The 20,588-nt window shown below is 38.4% G+C and overlaps 1 protein-coding gene across 1 annotated transcript; it reads left to right on the top strand.

Annotated features, from left to right (window-relative positions):
* Positions 1-1,592: 1,592 nt before the first annotated feature.
* sycp1 (synaptonemal complex protein 1) lies at positions 1,593-20,341 on the top strand. Its single transcript, XM_064946757.1, has 33 exons — positions 1,593-1,652; positions 2,012-2,141; positions 8,957-9,121; positions 9,244-9,311; positions 9,394-9,467; positions 9,580-9,638; positions 9,777-9,843; positions 9,968-10,041; positions 10,194-10,302; positions 13,336-13,430; positions 13,626-13,810; positions 13,911-13,978; positions 14,138-14,199; positions 14,318-14,434; positions 14,554-14,658; positions 14,791-14,894; positions 14,991-15,108; positions 15,220-15,290; positions 15,402-15,483; positions 16,046-16,108; positions 16,187-16,249; positions 16,358-16,420; positions 16,509-16,625; positions 16,704-16,814; positions 16,932-17,024; positions 17,129-17,203; positions 17,292-17,369; positions 17,463-17,642; positions 17,775-17,849; positions 17,995-18,063; positions 18,199-18,306; positions 18,510-18,599; positions 18,790-20,341. The coding sequence occupies exons 2-33, from the start codon at positions 2,013-2,015 to the stop codon at positions 18,928-18,930; spliced, it is 3,078 nt and encodes a 1,025-aa protein (XP_064802829.1). The 5' UTR covers positions 1,593-1,652; position 2,012; the 3' UTR covers positions 18,931-20,341.
* Positions 20,342-20,588: the final 247 nt, after the last annotated feature.

Below are 20,588 nucleotides of genomic sequence, written 5' to 3'. Positions count from 1 at the left end.
TTATTTTACTTTTCTGTCACACACTCCCACCCTGTGGTCATTACCAAGAACTGTACAAGAAAGAAGTGAATGAAACATTTGAATCTCTCTTAGATGTCTGTCAAACACACACTTATACACACAGTGAAAAACAAAACTATAGCACGAAAGAAAGAGAAAGTTAGCCACTACATGTAAACATAAACAACAATATTTTAGAAATATGAATACATAACTGAAAGACTAACCTCAATAGAGGCCAGGTTCAATACAGCTTGGACATGGGGGTCCAAACACAAACTGCATACAAAAATACATTACTGCAGTGGCATAACTTTCTAAGCAATAAATCGTATTTTTGTTTGAATAAACAAACAGTGATAATCAAAGCAAACAGATACATTAGTGTCAAATTTACCAGGCTTCAAACATTTCTTCAAAAAAGCATTGGTTATGCTTTTTCGTTGGTTCTCATAGCAACGATCACACACAGCCACTACACATTTGTCTACTGGACAGTTTTACCTCGAGATCCTAGTAAATTGTTCTAATTCCAAATTCTATGGAACAGACCATCTTTGGTCATCATCATCATTTTCACATGCTCAGGGGACTTGGAGGGAGGCACTTTGACGTCAGCAAATAAGCACATAAAGATACTTTTAATCATGTGTTTCATACATTGATGATGACCATCATGTGGTCTTGACACAAAAAAGAAAACAGAAATGGGATATTGTGTTCATTAGCCAGGAGAGATATTATGATGTAATTAAAGACACACTGAGTATACCAAACATCTCAGAACATCCTTAATTTGTCTGGGCATGGACTCTACAAGGTGTCCAAAGCGTTCCACAGGGATGTTGGCCCATGTTGACTCCAATGCTTCAAACAGCTGTATCAAGTTGGCTGGATGTCCTTTGGGTGGTGGAATATTCTTGATTCACACAGGAAACTGTTGATTGTGAAAAACCTAGCAGCGTTACAGTTCTTGCCACAAACCGGTGCACCTGACACCTACCACTCCATACCCCGTTCAAAGGAAGGCACTTACATGTTTTTGTCTTGCCCATTCAACCTCTGAATTGTCTCAAGGAATAAAAATCATTATTTAACCTGTCTCCTCCCCTTCATCTACACTGATTGAAGTGGATTTAACAAATAACATCACACCTGGTCCGTCTGTGATGGAAAGAGCTGATGTTCTTAATGATTGTATATTCAAGATGAAGAAAATGCAATGACAAACAAATAAAACAACTGAACACATACTGTCATTTATTTTGGATCAGTTATTTACTGTGGCCAAAGTATAAAATAACTGCTTGAATTAATTGGCTAACTTAGTCTACAATGTTTCCATAAAATACATATAAATTACTGGTATAATGCAACTTTCTATTTATTCAAATGTATCCGTTTGATAGCTACATTCCTCACACGCTCACAAAAAATATAGATATTTTTAATATTTAAAAATGTCGTTTAGGATGGAAAAAAGTTCAGACGTCGTTTGTGTTTTAGGTTTGGAAAGTGGCGAAATCATCGCCTTCCACGCGCCCCCTTTAAAGGAGATCTGCGCGTGCCTCCAGCTGAACTCAACCGTTGAATTTCAACTCAAAAACCGTTGGCTGTCTTTTTCACCTCCAGGTACCGTGCTATTAGCTAACGTAAGCAAATAATTCACAATTAGCTAGATATTAATTCGCGTAATATATTAGGGAAATATATTTCGTTTTCTTGTAAATGTGGCCAGTCTCCGACCGCAACATTTATTTTTCTAGTAATGTTAGCTAGTTAAGGTTAGCTAACGTCAGCCAGCATAGCTGACATTAGCGACAGTAACGTTAGCTAGCTAAAATTAGCTAGATGTTTGCTGTTTTGACGAAATTTCAGTTTGCTAACTAAGGTTTTATGAAGAAAAAATTGCCAAAGCCCCTTGCTTGCTACTTTACTAAATGTCAATAGCGTATTGTTGTCAATTAGCTATTATAGCTAGCTAACATTAACGTTACCATTTCGTTTTCAGGATGGAGAGAGGATTCAACTTCAAGCTGTTGGTGCCTCCTAGAGTCAACCCAATCCCAGGACAGGTTTCTACCGTCAAACCACAAGAAATAGTGGAGGATGGGGGATGTTTCATGCAAACTTTGCAGCAGGTACCTCAGCTTTATGTTTTGTTTGAATTAAAATTGTTTGGTATTTTGTCAATATGAATGACTTTACACTGATGTGCTACTTCAATTCTTAGGGTTATAATAAATGTTTGGACAAAGAATCAAACATACCGTTTCCCTCTATGAATATGGTTGTGCCAACAAAACCCACCAGATCAGGTATTTTATTACCATATGCATTATACTTGTACAAATTCATATGGAACTTTAATTTCAGAAATCACTTTTTTTTAACATTTAGGGCTGGTTTGTCAAACCCAGATTCTCCATTGAAGGTGTTTTTTAGTCACGGAAATAGGGATAGGCTAAACCGGTCCCTACAGTTTTGTGCAAAATGTATATATACTGAATCATGAGTTGCACATGCATCTCGAGTTAGAATTATTTTCTCATAGATTTTGTCTCCCCCAAAAGATGTATTCAAGATGAAAGTTGTGCCACCAATGGAAAATGAAGACGTAAGTAAACTTAGTTTGGTGTGAACACAGATGAAAACATAATAGTATGTGATGTGACTTGGAGCTGGTGGGATGTGGGGGAATAAAACTGCTATAGAGAGCAGAGGGGGATGTTTGCTTTGCCAAGCCCCTTGATTCCTGAAGTTTCCCTATACATTCACCTGTTTATATTACACCAATGAGTATCAACAAGAGTGGGTCTTTAGAAAACAACTTGGGATGTTCCAAACATTAATTTCTGAAAAGCCGCAATGGTCACTTTAGCACGCCACAATATCAGAGGTTGACCGAGTATGATTTTTCAACACCGATACCAATTATTGGAGGACAAAAAAACCAGATACCGATTAATAGGTCGATTTTTTATTTTTTTATGTATTTGTAAAAATGACAATTACAACAATACTGAATGAACACTTTTTAAAACTTAATATAATACATCAATAATATCAATTTAGCCTCAAATAAATAATGAAACATGTTAAATTTGGTTTAAATAAGCAAAAACAAAGTATTGGAGAAGAAAGTAAAAGTGCAATATGTGCCATGTACGAAAGCTAACGTTTAAGTTCCTTGCTCAGAACATGAGAACATATGAAAGCTGGTTGTTCCTTTTAACATGAGTCTTCAATATTCTCAGGTAAGAAGTTTTAGGTTGTAGTTATTATAGGAATTATAGGACTATTTCTCTATACCATTTTGTATTTCATATAACTTTGGATGTTCTTATAGGCACTTTAGAATTGCCAGTGTAACAGTATAGCTTCCGTACCTCTCCTCGCTCCTACCTGGGCTCAAACCAGGAACACAACGACAACAGTCACCCTCGAAGCAGTGTTACTCATGCAGAGCAAGGGGAACAACTACTCCCAAGTCTCAGAGCGAGTGACGTTTGAAACGCTATTAGTGCGCACCCCGCTAACCATTTCACATCACATCGTTACACCAGCCTAATCTCGGGAGTTGATAGGCTTGAAGTCATAAACAGCAGAGCTGCTGGAAAAAAGCACAAAAGTGCTGTTTGAATGAATGCTTATGAGCCTGTTGGTGCCTACCATCGCTCAGTCAGACTGCTCTATCAAATCATAGACTTAATATAATAACACACAGAAATACGAGCCGTAGGTCATTAATATGGTCAAATCTGGAAACTCTGTTACGTTCTGACCTTTATTTCCTTTGTTTTGTCTTTATTTAGTATGATCAGGGCGTGAGTTGGGGTGGGCAGTCTGTTTGTTTTTCTATGTTTGGTTTCTGTTTCGGCCTAGTATGGTTCTCAATCAGAGGCAGGTGTCATTAGTTGTCTCTGATTGAGAATCATACTTAGGTAGCCTGGGTTTCACTGTTGGTTTGTGGGTGTTTGTTTCCGTGTCAGTGTTTTTTTGCCACACGGTACCGTTTCAGTTTCGTTTCTTCACACTTTCTTTGATTAAAGTTATGGACACCTACCACGCTGCATCTTGGTCCGATCCTTACTCCTCTTCAGACGAAGAGGAAATCTGCCGTTACACTATCATCTCGAAAACAAGACGTTTATTCTTTTAGTGAAATACGGAACCGTTCCGTATTTTATCTAACGGGTGGCATCCATCAGTCTAAATATTCCTGTTACATTGCACAACCTTCAATATTATGTCACAATTACGTAAAATTCTGGCAAATTAGTTTGCAATGAGCCAGGCAGCCCAAACTGTTGCATATACCCTGACTCTGCGTGCAATGAACGCAAGAGAAGTGACACAATTTCACCTGGTTAATATTGCCTGCTAACCTGGATTTATTTTAGCTAAATATGGAGGTTTAAAAATATATACTTCTGTGTATTGATTTTAAGAAAGGCATTGGTGTGTATGGTTAGGTACACGTTGGAGCAATGACAGTCCTTTTTCGCGAATGTGCACTGTATCGATTATATGCAACGCAGGATATGCTAGATGACCTAGTAATATCATCCACCATGTGTAGTTATAACTAGTGATTATGATTGATAAAGTTTAATGCTAGCTAGCAACTTACCTTGGCTTCTTACTGCATTCGCATAACAGGCGGGCTCCTCGTGAGGCAGGTGGTTAGAGCGTTGGACTAGTTAACCGTAAGGTCGCAAGATTGAATCCCTGCGCTGACAAGGTAAAAATCTGTCGTTCTGCCCCTGAACAAGGCAGTTAACGTGTTCACGCTACAGGTTCCCCAAGGGCTACCACACCCCCCGCTCAACTCAAACCGTGGCGCACAGACTGCAAAAATATTCTTAGAAATATTTAACCTCCACACATTAACAAGTCCAATAGCTCAAATGAAAGATAAACACCTTGTTCATCTACCCAGTGAGTCAGATTTCTAAAATGTTTTACGGCGAAAACATAGCACATATGTATGTCAAACCACCACAAAGACACAGACGATATGTAGTCATTTTGTCAAACAAAAGATGCAATCACAAACGCAGGATTAAAAAAATAATAATTCACTAACCTTTTGAAAATCTTCATCAGATGACAGTAATAGGACATGTTACACAGTACATTTATGTTTTTTTCAATAACATGCAATTTATATCCATAAATCTCCGTTTACATTGACGCCATGTTCAGAAAATGCTAAAAAATGTCCAGAGAAATTATAGATAGCTCCGCCAGATAACAGCAATACACATCATAAACTTTGACTAAATATACATGTTCTACATATAGTTAGAAAGATACACTGCTTCTTAATGCAATCGCTTTGTCACATTTATTTTTAACGTTACAGAAATCGTTCACTATTCAATAATCTGAGACGGCTCTCAGACATAAGCAATATTTCTCCGCTATGTTGGAGTCAACAGAAACACAAAATTACAACATAAATATTCCCTTACCTTTGATGGTCTTCGATCAGAATGTAGTGGAAGGAGTCATACTTACCCAAAACATTGTTTGGTTTCAAGTCGTGTGTCTTTGTATTAGCATATTGCGACAAGTTCCAGCTGAAATGCATCCAAAATTACTTCTGGTCCCGAACAGTTGCGCATCAAAACTTCAAAATTACATATTATATGTCGACTAAACTGGTCAAACTAAGTGCAGAATCAAGCTTTAGGATGATATTAACGTACAAAACAATTCTCAATTCGACCGGACAAACTGACTTCTTCTCGTGCAAGTTGGAACAAAGGGAGCTCTGTGCCCAACGCGCGCCTGAAAGCGCATGTATTTTCTCACAACACTTACAATTTTGCCTTCCAAAGGGTCAAAGCTCGCGGGATTTGAACACTTTCTCTACTGAAAGAGGACATCTCGCGGAAGACATAGAAACTGTTCCCAGATCCATAGCTGATTGGGAAGGGTGGGGGCGATGACGTCAAAGTTGGCCCAATTTTCTGTATGACAAAACTAGTTTGGGAGATTGGCTGCCCTGTGAGTTCTGCTATACATACAGACATAATTCAAACGGTTTCAGAAGCTTTAGAGTGTTTTCTATTCAATAATTATTATTATATGCATATATTAGAAATTTTGGACAGATTTTTTTTCAGTTTACTATGGGCACGCAATTCATCCAAAGGGGGCAGTATTGTCCCGAGCCTTAACCCATCGTTCCTAGGCCGTAATTGAAAATAAGAATGTGTTCTTAACTGACTTGCCTAGTTAAATAAAGATTGAATAAAGGTGTAAAAAAAAAAAATCTGCCAAATTGGCGTCCAAAATGACAAATTTCCGATTGTTATATGAACTTGAAATTGGCCCTAACTAATCGGCCATTCCGATTAATCGGTCGACCTCTACACAATATACAGTGCATTCTGAAAGCATTCAGACCCCTTCCCCTTTTCCACATTTTGTTACATTACAGCCTTTTCTAAAATGTATTAAATAACGTTTTCCTCATCAATCTCCACACAATACCGCATAATGACAAAGCGAAAACAGGTTTTTAGATTTTTTTGCAAATTGATTAAGAATTAAAAACTGAATTACCTTATTTACATAAGTATTCAGACCCTTTGCTATGTGACTCGAAATTGAGATCAGGTGCATCCTGTTTACATTGATCATCCTTGAGATGTTTCTACAACTTGATTGGACTCCAGATGTGGTAAATTCAATTGATTGGACATGATTTGGAAAGGCACACACCTGTCTATATAAGGTCCCACAGTTGACAGTGCATGTCAGAACAAAAACCATACCATGAGGTCAAAGGAATTGTCCATAGAGCTCCGAGACAGGATTGTGTCGAGGCACAGATCTGGGGAAGGGACCAAAACATTTCTGCAGCATTGAAGGTCCCCAAGAACACAGTGGCCTCCATCATTCTTGGAACAACCAAGACTCTTCCCAGAGCTGGGTTCCCGACCAAACTGAGCAATCGGGGGAGAAGGGCATTGATTAGGGAGGTGACCAAGAACCCGATGGTCACTCTGACAGAGCTCTAGGGTTCCTCTGTGTTGATAGGAGAACCTTCCAAAAGGACAACCATCTCAGCAGCACTCCACCGATCAGGCCTTTATGGTAGAGTGGCCAGACGGAAGCCACTCCTCAGTAAAAGGCACAGGATGGCCCACTTGGAGTTTTCCAAAATGCGCCTGAAGAACTTTCAGACCTTGAGAAAACAAGATTATCTGGTCTGATGAAGCCAAGATTGAATTTTTTTGGCCTCAATGCCAAGCGTCACGTCTGGAGGGAACCTGGCACCATCCCTACGGTGAAGCATGGTGGTTGCAGCATCATGCTGTGGCGATGTTTTTCAGGGACTGGGAGACTAGTCAGGATCAAGGGAAAGATGAACAGAGCAATGTACAGAGAGATCCATGATGAAAACCTGCTCCAGAGCGCTCAGCACCACAGACTGGGGCGAAGGTTCACCTTCCAACAGGACAATAACCCTAAACACACGGCCAAGACAACTCAGGAGTGGCTTTGGGACAAGTCTCTGAATGTCCTTGAGTGGCCCAGCCAGAGCGCGGACTTGAACCCATTCGAACATTTCTGGAGAGACCTGAAAATACCTGTGCAGCGACGCTCCCCATCCAACCTGACCAATCTTGAGATTATCTGCAGAGAAGAATTGGAGAAACTCCCCAAATACAGGTGTGCCAAGCTTGTAGAGTCATACCCACAAAGACTCTAAGCAGTAATCGTTGCCAAAGATGCTTCAACAAAGTAAAGGGTCTGAATACTTATGTACAGATTTGTATTTTTAATACATTTGCAAACATTTCTATGAACCTGTTTTTGCTTTGTCATTATGGGGTATCGTGTGTAGATAGATGAGGGAATAAGAATAAAAATACATTTCAGAATAAGGCTGTAAGATAACAAAATGTGGAAAAAGCCAAGGGATCTGAATACTTTCTGAATGCACTGAAAGCCTAGATCAGAGGTATTCGAAGTCAGAGTCATGGGGGAATTGGATTAGGGTCCCCCCAATTAAAATAATAATAATAATTTTGGGAGGAACAAAAAATGAGTACAAATTATTGTATGGGACAACATACAAACGTTTTTGGGAATGATACATTGATAAGAAATTTGAACATTTTAATGAATTTAAGGTTGTTTGTTGATGTAAACATTTAAATTGACTGATTTTAAGGTTGTGTCATCAGATTTGGGGAGGGATGGGATCACCAGAAATTCTGGCTAAAGATATGGGGTCCCTTCTGAAAGAGTTTGCGTATCACTGGCCTAGATAGATAACACATTGTACAACTCACCAGCAAGCCAATATTAGTTGAGTGTTGATCTCTGGTGGACAGACAACAGAAACATAAATGGTACCGTAGGTCTGTCATGATACAACGGGATGCGGGAGATGGTGAGCAGCATTATTTCCGGTCCTTGGGTTTTTTGGCACCGGTTATTTGGGAAAATCAAGATTTGGTGTGGTGTCAAATTTCAGAAAGGGAGGGGACATTTGGCCCATAGACTTACCCATAACTTGCAAAGACAGAGGGTAGAGCTCCTCGTTCTCTCAACACTTCTTTACCCAGAACTTAATCGAGCATCTGATCAATTACGCAAGACTTTAGTTCTGGGTTAACCGAGATTAGTCGCATGTGAGCAAATTAGCCTTTATCTCAATTCTCAGGAGCATTAGTTTTACATAATAGGCTGTGATTTAGAGGAGACTGGAGGAAATAGCTATAGGAGGACGGGCTCATTGTAAAGACTGGAATGGAATAAATGGAACGTATCAAACATATGGAAACCACATGTTTGACACCGTTCCATTGATTCCATTCCAGCCATTACAATGAGCCTGTCCTCCTATAGCTCATCCCACCAGCCTCCGCTGATGTGATTATGTATAGATTATGCTTTAGAGTTCTGACATGTGTTTTCTAAATCTTCTTAGACCAATTGCAAACCCAGTCAGCTGTATTCAAAACTGTTTGAAGAAGTTCAGAAAGTAAAGTATTGGAAAGTCAAAGTGGACTCAGAGGCTGTGCAAAAAGACAGGAAGCTGCAAGAAAACAAAAGAACAATTGAAACCCAACGTAAAGCCATTCAGGAATTGCAGGTATGTACCAGTAAATGTACAGGTATAGGCCTATATTGAAAAGACAGAGTAAAATTGCTAAAGTCCTTTAAAAAAAAGTATTATTATTATATATCCTATTTTTCCTTTTCTTTATGTTTTAGTTCGGAAATGAAAGCCTCAGCATAAAACTAGAGGATCAGATCAGTGAGAATGATGATCTGCAGAACAAGTATGTATTTGAATACAACATGATACTGTCACTATAGATTGTATCATTTTGTTTTTTTCTGTAATGTTTATTTTTCCAACAGAAACAATGCTACACGGAACCTATGTAATATACTAAAGGATACGTTTGAAAGATCAGCTGAGAAAATCCATCTATGTGAGTAAAACATGCCGACTACTCAGCCTAAGTGTACATGCCAGTTGCCTGAATGCGAAATGATGACATTTTGTGGTCTACGTTGTCCTCAAACCAACCTATGTTCTCTTAGTTGAATCTGAAAGAGAGGAAACCCATCACTTGTTCATGGAAAACAGTGAAACTATTCAGGTGAATATTATAATTTTCTGTTCTTTTGATTAAAATAACATAATTGATTTGTTATCTTCATTAATACAGCATGTATGACGTCAGTTATATGATGCTAGTGAGGAATATTTGTTAAAACATTTTTATTCGTTGTTATAGAGGATGAATGCTGCCTTTGAAAGCCTACGTATTCAAGCAGAAACTGACCGCCATGAAATGCTGAAAGGTGTATATATACTTGAAATATATCATCATCAATGCACTTGTATTGTGTTGTTAACATAACACTCGGCACTTTACACAGTATATAAAAAGAGAACAATAACTCCAATGATGTGAATATTTTACAGTTAAAGAGGAATTGGAAGAATTTGCCGTTTTAAAGGAGAAGTTTGAGAAAGAATTCAGTATGAAAGAAGAAGAGGTTGGTCTGACTGAACATGAGTAGAGTAATGGACACCCTCTCTGAGTGGTTTTTAAAACACATTTTCGAGTAACCTATTGTTGTCACAAACAATATGAACAGTATTTGGCGTTGTGTATGTAGACTATGGAAACTGAAAATGTCTCTTACAGGTTGTGATACTTCAGATGAAAATGAAGGACAAAGAAAAAGAACTTCAGGCAATCCTGCTCAACCTCCATGAAACCCGAGAGAGTTGCAAACGGTTACAACAGGCAGCACGTAAGATGGGCACTTTTTGTTCATTGATTAGGCCTAGGTCTTAAGCCCTATTTGGACAGGACTAGTATTACTAGAGATGTTGATTATGTAATTACCCCAGCATGTGCATTATTCCAGAGGATGATTTGCGTAGGATGTTTTTCCAAACAGCCTCCTATAATTCATTTTTTTTCCTTCATTCAATGTGTGAACATATTTAAAGGTCATGTCAAGATAGGAGGCTACATTGATAACTTGTGCTTGGCTGCCAACATTTTGTAGGTGCCCTCATAATATTTAAATTGAGGAAGTGTGATCAAAATCATTATTTTAGAGATCCACGGTAAAAGTTCCTCCTCATAAAAATGCCCTGCATCCTGCTGATATGAGTTGCTGAACAGTAGACCTATTTGCACTTGAGATGCGTTTATGGATGAGAAAGTGAACTTGCCATGTCCAACAAAGTTAACCTCAGTGGATTGGGGATACTTTGTGTTCTATTGATCTACTGCCTACTACATCAACAGCCAGGGTTTCTTTAAAGAGACAATCAGCAGTTGAAACACTAACAATGCCTTCTCCTGCCCCTGTTTTGGTAAAAAAGCTTAGGGATGTGGTTGAAGAAGTGTAACCACTCTCAAATTCATAGACAGAACAATGGATGCTTAGTCTGGGCATCCATGATATCAACATTATAGTTGTAATCATGTTTTTAGGCTATGTAGTGTTTGTTTACATTTACATTCTTTACAAACAAAGTAAAACAAGCTTATATTTTTGTTTTTGATGTGGTACGACAGTAGAACTAAGCTCATGAGGCATTTATAAATTATATTCTTCAAGAATCAATGGCTACGTATCAATAATTCACAAATCTCAAAATGGATGTAGCAAATGCAGATTTCCCCTATTTAATAAGCCTATTTTTTTCACCTTTATTTAACCAGGTAGGCAAGTTGAGAACAAGTTCTCATTTACAATTGCAACCTGGCCAAGATAAAGCAAAGCAGTTCGACACATACGACACAGAGTTACACATGGAGTAAAACAAACATACAGTCAATAATACAGTATAAACAAGTCTATATACGATGTGAGCAAATGAGGTGAGATAAGGGAGGTAAAGGCAAAAAAAGGCCATGGTGGCAAAGTAAATACAATATAGCAAGTAAAACACTGGAATGGTAGATTTGCAAAGGAGGAATGTGCAAAGTATAAATAAAAATAATGGGGTGCAAAGGAGCAAAATAAATAAATAAATTAAATACAGTAGGGAAAGAGGTAGTTGTTTGGGCTAAATTGTAGGTGGGTTATGTACAGGTGCAGTAATCTGTGAGCTGCTCTGACAGTTGGTGCTTAAAGCTAGTGAGGGAGATAAGTGTTTCCAGTTTCAGTGCTTTTTGTAGTTCGTTCCAGTCATTGGCAGCAGAGAACTCGAAGGAGAGGAAGAAAGAATTGGTTTTGGGGGTGACTAGAGAGATATACCTGCTGGAGCGTGTGCTACAGGTGGGAGATGCTATGGTGACCAGCGAGCTGAGATAAGGGGGGACTTTACCTAGCAGGGTCTTGTAGATGACATGGAGCCAGTGGGTTTGGCGACGAGTATGAAGTGAGGGCCAGCCAACGAGAACATACAGGTCGCAGTGGTGGGTAGTATATGGGGCTTTGGTGACAAAACGGATTGCACTGTGATAGACTGCATCCAATTTGTTGAGTAGGGTATTGGAGGCTATTTTGTAAATGACATCGCCAAAGTCGAGGATTGGTAGGATGGTCAGGGTGAATAATCCAACACAGGATAAAAGACGAACCGGAGAATAAGAACACAAGATACACCGACAGACATAGATGACAAATAAACAATCCCGCACAAAACAAGGGCGGGACAACCTACATATTATACAGACACTAATTAACTAAACAACACACAGGTGAAACCAATCAGACAAAACCAACAGATACACGAAAAGGGATCGGTAGTGGCTAGTAGGACGGTGACGACGACCGCCGAGCACCGCCTGAACGGGCAGGAGAGCCAACCTCGGCGGAAGTCGTGACATGAAGAGCATGCATTTAGTTTTACTTTTATTTAAGAGCAATTGGAGGCCACGGAAGGAGAGTTGTATGGCTATAAGCCTATAACTGCAATACTTTTTTATTGCGTATTTAGGCTTAATTAAACTGATGCATTTGACAATGTTCAACTTCAGGTCACTGGCACAAAAGGTATAAACAAAAGTATTCACTTTGAAGTTGAAGGCAGTTATGAAATATACACTGTATACAAAAGTATTTGGGCACCTTTACCCCCCCTCCCCCATTCACAAAGCGAGGTCCATACAGAAATGGTTTGTTGAGATCGGTGTGGAAGAACTTGACTGGCCTGCACAGAGCCTTGACTTCAACCCCATTGAGCAACTTTGGGATGCATTGGAACGCCGAATGCGAGCCAGGCCTAATTGCCCAACATCAGTGCCCAACCTCACTTTCAACTTGTGGCTGAATGGAAGTCCCTGCAGCAATGTTCCAACCACTAGTAGAAAGCCTTCCCAGAAAAGTGGAGGCTTTTATAGCAGCAAAGGTTGGGATCAGCTACATATTAATGCCCATGATTTTGGAATGTGGTGTTTGACGTGCAGGTGTCCACATACTTTTGGTAATGTAGTGTATGTGCAGCACTTTGTTTTAAGCTTCAATTGATCAAATCAGTTCTATGTTTTCTTGCTCAAACTGCAAGCAATACTTGTCAAACTCTAATGTCACAGAAAACACAGTGATGTCGATAAGAACAAGAGTCGTAATATCAGAGGACCTTGGTTATTCTGGCTGGAATTGTTACTCTCCTGCCATGGCAGATTCAGGACTAAAATTACAGATGTGGTGTTTTGATCTTGTACACAATTACATTACGCTCAGTAAAATGAATTCCATTCGAATATGTCTTGGTGAACTTTTAAATCCATTTCATGCATTTTACTGGAAGTGAAACTTCCTTACTCATGTATAATATCATCTTTTACGACAAGAACATTAACATCTTATTTCCTTTGACAGAACAACACCAGGAAGCCCTTCAACGTTCCAAACAAGAACAAGAATCTCTGTTAGAAAGTCTGCAAAATGCAGAACAGCTCAATGAAGAATGTGAGGTTAGTATGTTGTTTTGTACTCCAATATGCTATTAAAAAGTATATTTAAAACGGAAGTTATGCAGTTCATCATGTATAATCCAAGGAGGCATATGTTTGTAATTTTACATTCTAAGTTGTTATATATCTTCATGTGGCTGTGGACAGTACATAATGGGACAATGGAAAATGTGCATTGTTACTTTAAATCTCTAGGAAAGTAGAAAAGCTATTGCTACAGCATTAGAGAGAAACAAAGAGGAGAATGCAAAGGTTATTGCCAAGAAAGACTCAAGCTTGGAAGAGCTCAACAAAATAAAAGATCAACAAGCAGACAAGCTTGTACAGATTCAGGCCACAGCCCAGGAATTTCAGACATCATTAACAGTTGAGATACAGAGGTGGGAAATTAATAGAGTTACTATTTTGTCCCCTGTTTGATGAACCCCAAAATGGTAATCAAGATTCTTATATTACTTTGAATGTTAACTTGTTTTTCAGGGCAAAAGAACTTGAACTGAAGCTTACGGCAGTCACAGAGGAACTTGACAGGAAAAACCTTGAATTAGGTAAAGTATTGCTCGGCTTCGCCTCGTACTTGCAACTGTGCTAAAAAAAAAGGTGTATCACACACCCTTTCGTGTTACAATTGCATTCTTTTTTCGAACATTGACATTTGTTTTTAGCTTGTATGCAACCAGAGATTTAATATAACTTTTGTTTTCTAGGAGAGATCAAAGAACAGAAAGAAAAGAAAGACAGCCAACTACAAATCCTTGAAGATGAATTGGTAAAGATTATATGTCCCCTATGTTTTGTGAACTCAAATTGCCACTTCCCTCATAACTGTCATGTCTAGTCCATTGTGAGGTTAATGAAAGAGCAATTATTTTACTCTTACCTTTTAGGATGTCAAAAATAAATCCATACAGTCACTAGAGGAAACAATTAAAGTTGTGGAGACCAGAACATCAGAACTCACCACAGAGCTTGAGGGGAAACATGCTGAAATTCACCAAGTTAAGGTGAGATGATGTTCAGATGATTGTTGTGTCGATACATTTATAGCGCTACTTATTCGGAAGGATATTGTTTGCATAAATCTTATTATCTTTTAATATTGGAATATGTTGTACCCTTCTAGAATAAAGTGGAAACCATGTCTGTTGAAAACATTTTACTGGAAAAGGCTCTTGGAAATGCTGAAACGATGCAAAACGACTTGAAAGAAAAAGCCAATATGACTGAGGTTTCATTCTATTAATTATATTTTCCTTGCACAATATTGGCAATGCATATTTGTGTTTACATTTTTTGTTTGACACCTGTATGTACATAGATGAGTCCAGGAAAGAAATTGTTAATATGTTGTATCCCACAGAGGAAAATAAAAGAGATTGAGGGGCAGTTATCTGCTGCAATGAGAAGAGATGAAAAATCCATCAAGGAGAAAGAGAATCTAAAGACAGACATTGTACAGCATGAGTGAGTCCTTGGATGTTCAAGTATAAAGTATTCAATAACCTGAGGGATAGTTTTCCTCCATGTCTCTGTAAATGCTGAATGTGAATTATTCTCCAGGGTGAAGTATAAGGAGCTATTAGCACGTTTCAATCAGCTGCAGCTTGAGAAGAAGACTATTCTGGAGCAGATTCAGAATGAATCCTCAGAGGCAAACATTCTGGTAGCACAACTTAAGGTCTGTATGAATTGAACATGTGATGCTGTCTGTATAGAATAATAAAGAATAATGGAGCAGTTTGCTGATAATTAATTATTGTGTTGTAATGGGTATATTCTTGTCATTCAGGAGAGTGAGGCAAAAGAGATGAAGATGAAGAAGGAAATTGAAAGACTCCAAGAAGAAAACCACCAATTACGGTCAGTTAGAGTTAATTGTTTATAAATCTTTAGTAATGATAGTCATTATACAATGCTGCATGCAGCAACATTCGTTTTTTTTCTTCAAAATCATTCACCTTTTTCCTGTAGAGAGGAATTGAAATCCTTAAATGCCAAAGTTGAAGAGCAAGGCCAAGACACTGAGAATCTGCAGAAGAAACTTGAAGAAAGTGTAAGCAAATCAACTGTCTATGAGGTTGGAATAATATTGTGAAAATTATGATAATGCCCCTTTAGTGTAAAAGCAGTTTGAAATGACCGCCTGAAATTTCTGCATGTTTTGGTGGAATGGAGTTTTGGCCTGCCTGATGTCATCACCATGTGGTAAATTAGTTACTAGACCAATAAGAAAGAGTGTTCCAAACCTCTCTGCCAATAACAATAATAGTTTTCAGTTTCCCCCTCCCTACTCAAACCACTCCCAGATAGTCCTGGCAAAATTCTTGCTTGAGAAATTGCTATTTGCTAAGAAGTTATTTTTGTTTATTTTTTTACCATTTTATTTTAAAACAATCACAGTAAGGTGCTTAATTGTTACCCAGAAAATATTTGATATTGAGATAAAATGTCTGTATTGGAACTTTCAACATGATGTCAGTTTAACACTGTTTTTCAAAAATATTATATGGCCGAGTAAATGCCCAAATCTAAATGCATGTCTGTTTTATTCTATATTCACACTGATGAGTGATAGTAAATAAAGTTCACTATTTTCTGTTTGACTTCGTCTGTAGTGTGGAGATCTGCTGGCCGAGCTCTCAAAGAAAGATAAACAAATGAAAACAGTGGAGTCAAAGGTGATTATCAAAGTCATGTCTACACTTGGATTATTTTGTCTTTAATATCTTATCAAACACTATGCTTTTTCTCTCTAGCTGTCCAACCTGAAGATAAAATTAGAGAGTAAAACTAAAGTCCAGGACGAATACCAAAAAGAGGTTTGTGTTGACTAAAAAAATTGATTATAAAATGACAAATTAATTATACAATAATATAAACTGTTCAGCTTTCTATAACCTGTTTACCATTTACTTGTTTGTTCTCAGAACAAAATGTTGAAGAAACAAATTGCAATTGAGACAGCGAAATCCAGTGAACTTGAAAATGAGGTACCGCGTGGCTTTAAATTGTAATTTACAAGACAAGTGCAAAATTGTAGTTCAGTTGTGATGCAACTTGGTTTTTCATCCATTACAGATAAACAAATTGAAAGAGGAGTCAGAAAATGTTCAACGATCAAATGAAGAGGAATGTAAAAATTTGCTTGATGACCTTGAAACCAAAGCAACATCTGAGGCAGAGCTTCAGAAAAAGGTGCTTATTGGAAGTTAATAATATGGTACATTCTGGTAGATGTGGCAACATACTTGCTGTACATATTGATCCCTGCAGGTGCAAAAGCTACATCTTACAGCAACAGATGCCGTCAAGAGTAAGGAAGATACTGAAATCAAATGTCAGAACAAGATAGCAGACATGGTTGCCTTGATGGAAAAGCACAAGGTAAAGTTATCTTTAGGTCAATATCCACAGATTACACCAACACCGCTGCCATCTTGCATGTTGTTTGAAATATTATCCATGTGTGTTTGTTAACATTTAGTTCTCTGTTGGTATCAGAACCAGTATGACAAAATGGTTGACGAGAAAGATGCAGAGCTTGATGAGAAGAAGAGGAAAGACATGGAGGCAACTGCTAATAGAACATCACTGGTATGCTACAATATAGTAGAGGAATACACATGAGATTGGATTAACTGGGAGCATTTCAGTAGTTATACCTCTGCTTCTTGGATATTTTTCTGATTTTTCCTCAGGAATTGGCACTGTCACAGCAGAACATTGAGAATGACCGTTTGAAGGAACAACTAAAGAAAGAAATGAACGAGAGGGTAAGTGGTCATGTCCCATGCTGACAAAGCTGTGTCAAGTGACAAATGTTGTCTATTTACTCAGTCATGATGTCATGTTGGGTTGTAGGAAAGCTTACTACAAGAGATTACAGCCCTGAAAAAAGAAAAGAAAATGAGCAGGCAACTGGAGACACAGGATGAACAGGTAGATATTCAGATATCAGAGCATTACAACAGTTTGTGTTTAAAAGTGTCTGACAAAAATTGTTATTTTACATGTTTTATATTTACAAAGTAGCTGCCGGAGCCAAAGTCCAAAGAAGTTAGGTGTTCTGAAACACCCAAAGTATACTCCTCTGCCAAGATGCCTATGTTCCGTTTGGCAAAGGACAGTCAGAGAAAGACAAAAACTCTGAAAGCCTCTGTAACCCCATCCCAAACCTCAGAGAAAATAGTTGTATTGACTCCAAACATTAATGTAAGTGATCATGAACTTCTTAAAAATGATGGTGTTCGGGTCAAACATTTTCTGAAATGTTTTTCCACTACATCCATGTGCATCATCACTGTATAATACCTTAGATGAACTGATAGTGTTGATGTGTCAAAGGAAATGGAAAACGAAGCCCCAAAAACTCCATCTTGGAGCTCCATGACGAGAGTTGCAGCAACACCACGAATTAAGGTATTGGAATTGGTTGATTATTTTCTGTGTTGTATTCATAATGCATAAGTTAGGCTATTCAATAATAAATTATCTGTATGTTGTATGATCACGGTAGAATTGATTAGATGAACTGACATGGTACTGTATGTTTGATGCGTCAAAGGAAACCGAAGCTCTCAGAACTCCATCTTGGAGCTCCACCAATATAGTTAGTGCAACACCACGGATTAAGGTATTGGAGTATGTTGATAGATTTTTTTATGTTTCAGATTCATTAACTGTGTTTTCATTTATTGACTGAGCCATTCCCCCAGAGGATTCTCTCCATCCTATTTCTTTGTGAGTGATTGAGTGATTTTCTCCATAGTCTTACAGAATCAGAACTCCTCCCTCCACTGGGAAGTCTGTGCCCTGGGGGATGAGCACCCTGGAGCTTGACCCCAAGTCTGACAGCTCGGAACATAATGATTTATTGGTAAATAATGCTTCAAGATCTAATGAACACACTGCTTGAACTTGGATAGACTTAAAACATTGGATTTGTTCAAATTCGGGATTTATTATCATAACTTTATATGCACGCTGTATGGTGTGCACATGCACATTTAATTGTGGAAATCATTTTGCTTTACATATCACTTCTTCTAACTTGGGTCTTTCTGGTTCATATAATGGCAGAGCATTGCAGTTGCAACTGATCCATTCAAGAGCCGCCTGCAGTCAAGTGTCCCAGCAGCACAGAATCAGAAAGTGGACATATTCAGGAAGGTAGAATGAGCCAGCCTTACATTAACACCAAATACTTGACTTACTTGGCAGTACACCCTCTGTATTATGAAATTAGTTGTGAAATACCATATTGTACAGTCTATACTCTGCAACTTCTAAAATATAGTCTGTAACTTAAAAGTAGTTAATGCTGTGATGTCCAGGTCAGTATTAGTCTGTAATGTTTCAGATCCAGAGCCCTGCCATTCAGAAATCACCTGGGAGTACTTTAAAGCTCGCCGCAATGAAAAGGATGCGGGATGCTGGTTGGACATCTGTCACTGGTGCTGAAAAGAAGAAGAAAAAAACAGTTGAAAAGATCTTTGCATAAAAAGCAAGTGCTGTGCTTTTCAAGATAGACCGTTTTCTGTGTGTCTGACAAATCTGAAAACGGTCTATGCTATTTTCATTACACCACTGCTCTCAAGTTCAGTCATGTCTATAGTTGTCTGATGCTGGGAAAGCTGTTGACCGAAATAGGAATTTCAAATGCAAGTCAAACAAATTTGAAATTAAATAAGTATGTTATATTGTTCCTGTTTAGCAACATACTCACATTATTAATGGCAAATATGTAAAATGCTTGTTGTTTTGAGCAAACTTGCTTCCTTTGACTCTATTCAACATTAATAAGTTCATGTTTTCATGAAATTTAATGTATTTGTTTGTAACATTGTTTTTGCTTGTGGTTTTTATGAACCTATACACTATATATACAAATGTATGTGGACACCCCTTCAAATTAGTGGATTTGGCTACCACCGAGTGCTGAAGCGCGTAAAAATCGCCTGTCCTCGTTTGCAACACTCACTACAGAGTTTCAAACTGTGCTTCTGGAAGCAACTTCAGCACAATAACTGTTCGTCGGGAGCTTCATGAAATGGGTTTCCATTGCCGAGCAGCCTAACACATGCCCAAGATCACCAAACGCAATGCAGTCCGATGGACAAATCTGGGTTTGGTGGATGCCAGGAGAATTTTTTATTTTATTACCTTTATTTTACTAGGCAAGTCAGTTAAGAACAAATTCTTATTTTCAATGACGGCCTAGGAACAGTGGGTTAACTGCCTGTTCAGGGGCAGAACGACAGATTTTGTACCTTGTCAGCTTGGGGATTTGAACTTGCAACCTTTCGGCTCTAACCACTAGGCTACACTGCCGGCCGAATGCTACCTGCCTGAATGCATAGTTTGGTGGAGGAGGAATAATGGTCTGGGGCTGTTTTTCATGGTTCGGGCTAGGCCCCTTTGTTCCAATGAAGGGAAATTTTAACGCTACATCATACAATGACATTCTAGACAAGTCTGTGCTTCCCAACTTTGTGGCAACAGTTTGGGGAAGGCCCTTTCAAGTTTCAGCAGGACAATGCCCCTGTGCACAAAGCAAGGTCCATACAGAAATTATTTGTCAAGATCATGTGGAAGAACATGACTGGCCTGCACAGAGCCCTGACCTCAACCTCATTGAACACCTTTGGGATAAATTGGAATGCTGACTGTGAGCCAGGCCTAATCGCCCAATGTCAGTGTTTGACCTCACGTGCTCTTGTGGCTGACTGGAAGTAAGTCCCTGCAGCAATGTTCCAACATCTAGTGGAAAGACTTCCCAGAAGAGTGAAGGCTGATATAGCGGCAAAAGGGGGACCAAATCCATATTAATGTCCATGATTTTATAATAAGATGTTCCACGAGCAGGTGTCATATTGTTATTTATATTGCTAGCAAATAAAATGATGCTTCAATTTGTTAGTAATTTATTTGTATTTACTCAGCTGGTAATATTATCCCTCCGACGAATACACTCCTTTTTTAAACCTTTTCATGTGACTCCCTAATTAGGATCCCAAAGGAAACAATGACCAAAAGTAAGCGTCTTACTACCCTATCACATAATTCAAACAGGTATGGTGTGTTTTTGAAATGTGTTGTCTACTGTTCTGTCCCGACAATTCACAATATTGCAACGTAATACGTCAAGTATATTCGTGG

This window comes from Oncorhynchus masou, chromosome 29 (assembly GCF_036934945.1).
Source record: "Oncorhynchus masou masou isolate Uvic2021 chromosome 29, UVic_Omas_1.1, whole genome shotgun sequence".
Lineage (NCBI taxonomy): Eukaryota > Metazoa > Chordata > Actinopteri > Salmoniformes > Salmonidae > Oncorhynchus > Oncorhynchus masou.
Note: the sequence above shows the minus strand (reverse complement) of the source record. Positions and strands in the feature narration are given on the sequence as shown.

Excerpts from the sequence above, each read along its gene's own strand:
- sycp1 (XM_064946757.1), top strand. The coding sequence starts at position 2,013 with ATGGAGAGAGGATTCAACTTCAAGCTGTTGGTGCCTCCTAGAGTCAAC. Across the intron at positions 14,200-14,317 it reads AAATCCTTGAAGATGAATTG|GATGTCAAAAATAAATCCAT; the intron begins GTAAAGATTATA and ends CTTACCTTTTAG. Across the intron at positions 16,109-16,186 it reads TGAAAACAGTGGAGTCAAAG|CTGTCCAACCTGAAGATAAA; the intron begins GTGATTATCAAA and ends TTTTCTCTCTAG.